Source organism: Orycteropus afer, unplaced genomic scaffold (genome assembly GCF_000298275.1).
Source record: "Orycteropus afer afer isolate SDZICR_OR568_19922 unplaced genomic scaffold, OryAfe1.0 scaffold00024, whole genome shotgun sequence".
In the NCBI taxonomy this organism is placed as follows: Eukaryota; Metazoa; Chordata; class Mammalia; order Tubulidentata; family Orycteropodidae; genus Orycteropus; species Orycteropus afer.
In genome coordinates this window covers 5,588,980-5,596,412 of record NW_006921611.1, presented here as the reverse complement: position 1 = coordinate 5,596,412, position 7,433 = coordinate 5,588,980, and the positions used below count along the sequence as shown (strand labels likewise).

General features: G+C 45.3%; 1 protein-coding gene across 1 annotated transcript in view; it reads right to left on the bottom strand.

The window, feature by feature from the left end:
• Positions 1 to 7,181, bottom strand: part of EIF4EBP1 (eukaryotic translation initiation factor 4E binding protein 1) — a 43,796-nt gene extending 36,615 nt beyond the window's left edge. The window contains exon 1 of the mRNA XM_007934975.2: positions 7,037 to 7,181. Coding sequence (XP_007933166.1) covers positions 7,037 to 7,181 — 145 coding nt within the window. The remainder of the gene's footprint in view (positions 1 to 7,036) is intronic.
• Between the last annotated feature and the right edge of the window lie 252 nt (positions 7,182 to 7,433).

Here is a 7,433-nt window from a genome sequence, read left to right as displayed (position 1 = left end):
TTTTTACACTATACTGTAGTCTATCAACTGTGCAATAGCACTATGAAAAAGCTTGAAATACTGTGAGAATTACCAAAATGTAGCATGGAGATATGATATGAGCACATACTATTGGAAAAATGGCACTGATAGATTTGCTCAATACAAGTTGCCACAGACCTTCAATTTGTGAAAAATACAGTATCTATGAAGCACAGTAAAACAAGGTATGCCTGTATGGGTGATGTCTGTACAACTTGACCAAGGTAAATGAAGACACTAACCAGAACACAAGAAAAAGGGACAATTTCAGTAAATGCTATAACAGATACAATTTTGCAACAACAGTAATAACAACTAAAAAGTATTTGTGTGGTTACACAGGTAAACATGTAAGCATACATGTGTATAAGAAGGCATATGTGAGTACATGTACATGCATGTATAGGTACATCTGTAGGCATATGTATATACATGTTTATGTGTGTTATATATATACCCATATATATACTAAAACATATGGGGGCACAGTTACAAAGACTTCCTAAACATATCCAAAAAACACACAGGATTGATTTACTGGCTTAAAAGGCTTAGGACCATAGTCTCGTGGGACAACTTTGTCAACTGGTATAACATAATTCATAAAGACAATGTTCTACACACTAGTTTGGTGAGTAGCATCTGGGGTCTTAAAGTTTGCAAGCAGCCATCTGAGATACTACTATTGTTCTCTTCTCATCTAGAGCAAAAGAGAGTGGAGAAAATCAAAGACTCGAAGAAAAAACTAGACCACACAAACCACGGCCTCTCCTAATCTGAAACTACAACTAGATGGTGACTAGCTACTACTACCAGCCACTGTGACTGGGGACACAACAGAAGATCTTAGACAGCTGGAAAAAAAATGTAGAACAACATACAAATTCCTAAAAATAGGCCAAACCTAGTAGACTGATGAAGATTAGAGGAACCCCAGAGATTACTGCCCTAAGATACCCTTTGGGAGCTCTGGTAGCGTAGTGCCTAAGGCACTTGACTGCTAACCAGAAGACTGGTGGTTCAAACCCACCAGCCACTCCTCAGAAGGAAGGTTGGGCAATCTACTTCCGTAATGATACTACCTTGGAAACCCAAGGACGGGTAGCTATGAGTCAGGTCAGACTCGATGGCACATAACAACAACAGCAAGATACCCTTTGACTTGGCACTGAAGCCACTCCTGGAGGTCACTTTTCAGCCAAACAATAGATTGACCTATAAAAGAAACAGTATCACCCAGGAGAAATGTGTTCCCTTAAACAAATGGTCAATATTTACCCAAAAGCAAAGGTGAGAAGGCAAGGAGGGGAAGGGAAGCCAGATTAACGGAAACAGAACAAACAGAATAGAAATAATGAGAATGCTGAACACATTGTAAAAATTGTAACCAATGGCAAGGTACAATTTGTATAAAAATTGTTAAAGGGGAACCTAATTTTCTGTGTAAACATTCACCTAAAACACAATAGTCTTTTAAAAATGAGGATAGATTGGGAATCACACATAGAAGAAGACAGCACATGACAATCACCTACAAGCCAAGCAATGCCAAGAAATGCCTGAGGCTACCAGTAGGTCAAAGAGAGAAGGAAGGATCCTCCCCTAAGCAGAGTGAAAAGGAGAGTGTAGCCCTACTCCCACTCTGAATTAGGACTTCCAGCCTCCAGAACTGTGAGAAGCTAAATTTCTGTTCTATAAAGCTACACACTTTGTGGTATTTTGTTATGGCAGCTCTAAGAAACGAAAACAATTCTATTGCCAGTATTCCAGAAAATAAAGGCTATGTGAGTGGGAGCACTGGAAGGGACAGGGCTGGCTTTGGGTCCTCTGAAGGGCCTTCCGAAAGCCTGACTTGCAGGATGCTTGGTGGTAGACAGAGGAGGTCAGGTGGTTGAGGGTTGATAAAAGGCAGCATGTCACAAAGTAGGATTCAGTGCCCATTGGCCTTGCATCGTGGCCGCCTGCTTGGTTTGCTTTGTGGAACTGGGCATAAAACCTTGAAAATGGGCATGAGATCTATGACTCAGTTTTCAGGAGCTCTGTTCATAAAACAACTTATTTACAGGTTTGTAATTCTGGTCTGCTTCCACACCTGGCCTTGGCTCTGCTGGCTGCATATCAGATGGGCAGTAAGTTCCCACAAAATCCTGTTTTTTGAGACTTGGTCCTTGTGGAAGATTGTTTGAAAACATGGCCCTCATAACTCCTCCCGTCCTTGTACACATATGCTTCTCTCATCTGAAGGTGGTCAGTTCCCCTCTCCTTGAATCTGGGCTGGTGTAGTGGTTTGCATTGACCAAAGGAATACTGTGAGTGTTGCTATGTGATCTCCAGGCCTTGGTCTTAAGAGGACTTACACTTTGTTTTGCCCTCTTGGAAACTGCGTTCAGGCTACTTCCAATAGGTCACAGTCTTGAAAACTCTATGGGATAGTTCTACTCTGCACATATGGGGTCACCATGATTGGGAATAGCAACTAACAACAACAAGAAGACTACTGAATTAGATGAGACCAAGAGGAAAGAGAGAGCTACCAGTTTTCCAGCTATCCCCACCAATGCTCCAGACATGTGAATGAGGGCATCTTGGACCTTCCCTAACCCAGCTCAATCCAGCTGCCAATGGTATTCAATCTCATGAGTGAGCCCAGGCAAGATCGGTAGACTGCCCAAAGAATGGAAAGAAATGAAAAAAACATTATTTAAATGACTACATTTTGGGATGGTTTATTATACCATGACAGCTAACTGATATAGCCTATCACACCAAGACAAACATCCCCAGGCAATTGGTAACTAGTACTCTGGGCCTAGTATCTAGCCCTGTCAATGATCTATCATAGACATTGCCATCAGGATTACAAGGGGCCTTTTGTATCCTGTGTCCTTGAACACCTAAATGCCAGTGGGCAGACATCACCTACTCCTGTCCAGTCAGTCAGTTATGCTGGGTGCACAGAGGTAAATAAGGAGCAGCAATTCAAGTGAGACCTTGGCCTCAATACTAATTTGTTCACTGTATGAAAAAGTCATTTCCTTCTACTCTCTGCTCAAAAATATCAGAAGAATTCATCTGTCAGCAATACTGTTACCTGTAAAACAGGTAGTGCCTGATTTATGCTGGGCTTCCATTCCAACAACTCCATTGGTTCTTATGTAAGTCAAATACCTCATTTTATTTTTTTCATTGTTAGTCCCTTTTACTATCAGTATCTTTATAAATCCAAACAGTAAATCATAAAATTGAACATCTGTGAGTAAACATCTGAGAATGATAACATTAGTAAACTATATGCTATAGTGTATGTAGTACATACTACTATTTTGATGAAAAAAACAAAAAATGGATGGTCATAAGTGAGGTTTGTCGTAACTTGGTTATAAGTTGGGGACTACCTGTACTAAGTGGAAAAGTTCAGAGAAATTTAATTTCTGCTCCTTCCTTAAGCCCCTGGAGCATTCAGACATAAAGAATTACACCCTGCAACTGAGAAGACAGAAAATAAAGTTCCAGCATTATTATTAAGCCAGCTTAGATTCAGGCCTGGTGGTAATGGTTTCTTTCCAGGATTTATGTCAACCTTTCACCTTCCAAATACCTTACCCTGCACTAGATGCTTTGCACACAAAGATGAGTAAGACTGCTCTAGAAGAACTTCCTGTCTAATCAAGGAACATATAAACAAACACTCGTGATTCCCTTTGTTTTGAATCGTAATGGATAAAGAACACTGGCTCAGGTCTAAGTAACACCAGAAAGTAACAGGCTTTTTGTTTATTTAATCACGCAAGAATCCATATGTACAAATGTACATTTTTCTTTAAAAACAGTCACCTTGGAATGTAATCCTCTTTTTTCAACGTTTCTGCCCCTTCCTAACTCCTTTAACATCAAATAATGAACGACCCATACGAGAAAATATTTCACAACTTTATATGAAAACATAAATATGGTACTACTCTACCCACCCTCTTTCACCAAATTTGGTAATGAAAAATGAAATACTTTTTTCTTTCAGAAAAACAAAACAAAAAAACCTTTCAAAGAATAATGATCTTCCACCTTTGACAATATTTTTTTAAATATGTAGGTCTCTGAAGGCAATTAACTCCACATCATTGAAATGTAAGACCTATCAGGGTGGCTCACTTGAATATTACATAAGTTCTACTGTTTACTCAGAAATGGGGAACATCTGTCAAATTGCTTCATCTATAGATACACTTTTGATGCTTATGATACTTTTTCAGCTCTGTTTTTATCTCCCAAACTAGCACCTGAAATCTGGCAGTCAGATTGTCTTCCAAGGCTGGCTGTGATGAATGCTTTATAAAGTAAGTTTGGGGTACTCCACACCAGATCCCTAGTCAATAAGTCTTTAATGTTGTTATTGTTATGTGCCATCGAGTCAGACCTGACACATGGCGACCCCTCCTTGGGTTTCCAAGGTGGTATCACTATGGAAGTAGATTGCCCAACCTTCCTTCTGAGGAGTGGCTGGTGGGTTTGAACTGCCAGCCTTCTGGTAAGCAGACAAGTGCCTTAGGCACTACACTACCAGAGCTCCTAAGTCTTTAATGAAGAACTTTAAAAGGAAGCTTGGGTCAATGTGAGAAGTCCATTACTTCTCCCTCATTGCCTTAATGTCCAAGTTCTCCTAACCTGTCATTAATAATGATAGAACTTCTCTTCTCTATGTGACTAAGGCCTTGGGACATAGGCTATGCTAGCTTCAGCATCCCACCCACCGCCTGTCTTCCCGGCACTGTCTGTTCCATAGCCAAAAAGTTGGGAGCTGCTCCAAGGTAAGCTTCCTGGGCACAGACCTTGTTTATCTAAGCAAACAGGGTGTCATTAACACCTGCAGTCCTACCTGCTTACTTCTGATTAAACTTATCTAGGTACAGGTCTTAGGTATGACCCAAGCAGCCCCTGTAGGCTTTGGGGTCAAAAATCTAACATGAAGTGGGAATGTGAAGACTGACTAGGTGAGGGGTAGAGGAAGGCTTTTGATCCTTTCAAAGGTTCTGCTGGTTAAAGGAGTGTGCATGGTGTCACTGGAGAGTTTCAAGACTCTACAGACTCAAATTACACTCCATTCAGCAAATTCTTCTCAAGTTCTCCAGACACCTAATTTCAGATCTGCCTGTGGAGGGTTAATGACCATGGAAAGCAAACTGGAGTTACAAGAATGGGAAGAGCTCAAACCAACTGCTGTTTCTTTTCCACTGAGGACAAACATTGCAGTGTCCCAGGAAGACTGATTGGCTCTTCATGAGGGACTGACATGCCTTACAAATGAGGGTGCCCTGGAAGAGGAATTTTGCTATGGTTTGCCATAGCCCCATTCTCAGTCTAAAGGGGGATCTGGATCAGAGTTCCCATAAACAATACCCCTAGATATCGCTTCCAAAATGTTGTGCCCCATCCAGCAACCAAAGGTGCAGAAATGGCCCACTTGAGTCCCTAAGACTGCATCAGTGCCCAGCCTGAACTGACCAAGCAGAGATTCACATCCTTACTGGAGGGAACTCCAAAATTATCAGGAAAGGTCCTGATAGACAGACCCATCAGGACAAAGAGCAAGTAGAACATGAGTCTGGGAAAGGGATGACTAGTTAAGAAGGGTCCCTGAGAACTTTCCAGTGGATCATTTCTAATAAAGATGTGTGTATTTCTCCCCCCTCTGCCTGGAAAAACTCTGACACTGGACAATACAAACGTATTTTCTAAGCTTTGGAGCGACAGTGCTGTGTTCTGTGGAATACGGTAGAGGTATGAGCAGCACAATTGTATGAGAGCAACTAAAATCCCTAACAGCTCTCACGTTGCATGCTTTGGAACAAACATACGAGGACTTCGGATCTGGCTGTGCTCACCGGTGGCAGGACAACCGCCTGGGAAAATAAGCATGTGGACTCTGCCAGGCAGGGAAAGAGGCTACGGCCCCGCCCGCACACCCCTCAGCCAGGATCTAGCGCGTTTTTCCGGTAGTCTGGGAAGGAGTTTGGAGGAAGGTGTAGGGGAGGGGAGAAGAGCAAAAGGGGGTAGGGTAGGAGCAGCGCGAGGATGGGAGGGAAGTGGTGAGCCACGAGGATTTCATCACGCAAACAGGCGGGCAGATTTCATCAGCGCCTCGGCGAGAGGATTCCCAGGCTGGGAGGGAAAGCCTGGCTCCGGAGGGCAGTCCAAGGCCGGCCCCCAGTCGTGCAAGCTCAGCTTCCTCTTCTTCATCACTCTCAGAGAGGTCACACGGTGCCCCCTTCCCTCGAGCAGAAGAACATGTCTGTCTGCACAGTCCTGCCCAAGGCCCCAGGCCTCCCCGCGTGGATTCCAACTGGTATAGGTGGAATATGCCACAGATGCTGGTGAGGCACTGCTAGAGCAGCGGAGCACCCTCGGCAAAACCCCAAAACTTCCGTCAGAGGGCGCTTGTCCAACGCAAAACTAAGGGTGCCTTTTAAAGGGAAAAGAACTCTGCAAGTATTGTGAATGGTGTCCTCCTCCCCTGAGGTCATTTTATCCAACATAAAGAGAGTCTATCCTTTTCCCCAAAATCCTCAGGCTAGCAGACCTCTCATTGATCACTGGGCCTACCATCTCACCTCACAACTGCCCCCTATGTCCCCACGCTTCACACATCAGCTTTTTGCAGTTCTGTGTCGGTGTTTGGGTGGGTGGGGGTACTCAGCTGTCTCTTCCAAAAGGAGGAAACAAATAGGGCAGTTTGCAGCCGAGTTCTGGAGAACGAGCCCAGAGGGCAGGATACTGGAGGGTAGCCAGCCACTCGCCAGTTCCTTGTGGCCACCTCCGTGACCCCAGCCTGTTTCCCTTAAGCCCTTTATCCATTCCTCCCAGTCACCGCGCTCCTGTGCATGGGCACCCCGTCCATTTGGTGGTTCTGGTCCCCCTTTCCCTTCCCACCTTTCTCACTCCCCAACCCCGCTCGCCCGGTCCATCCTCCCCAGGGTCCGCACCCTGAGTGGGCACCCGGCGCCCCCGAGGCAGCGCCTACCTCCCGGAGTGGTGCTGAAGAGTGTGCCACCAGGGGTGGTGCTATAGTCCCCAGGCGGCAGCTGCACGCCGTCGGCGAGGACCACCCGTCGAGTAGCGGGGATGGCCCGGCTAGGGGTCTGACTGCAACTGCTGGCCCCAGACATGCTCTCCCGCGCTCTGCGTTCCCAGCTAGAGCGAGGCTCTCCTGCCCCTCCCGCCTCACCCTGCCCCTCCCGGCCCCGCCCAATACCGCCCCTTCCGCCCCTTCGCCTCGACGTCCTCTGGGATTTGTAGTCCTCGTGGCGGCACCCACCTCCCCCCTCAGCGTCTCATCACTGTCTGCCCGTGGGTTCCCCGGCGACATAAAAACTCGAGTCCCAGGTGGTCCAGCTCCTTCGCACAGGTTCCAACACACC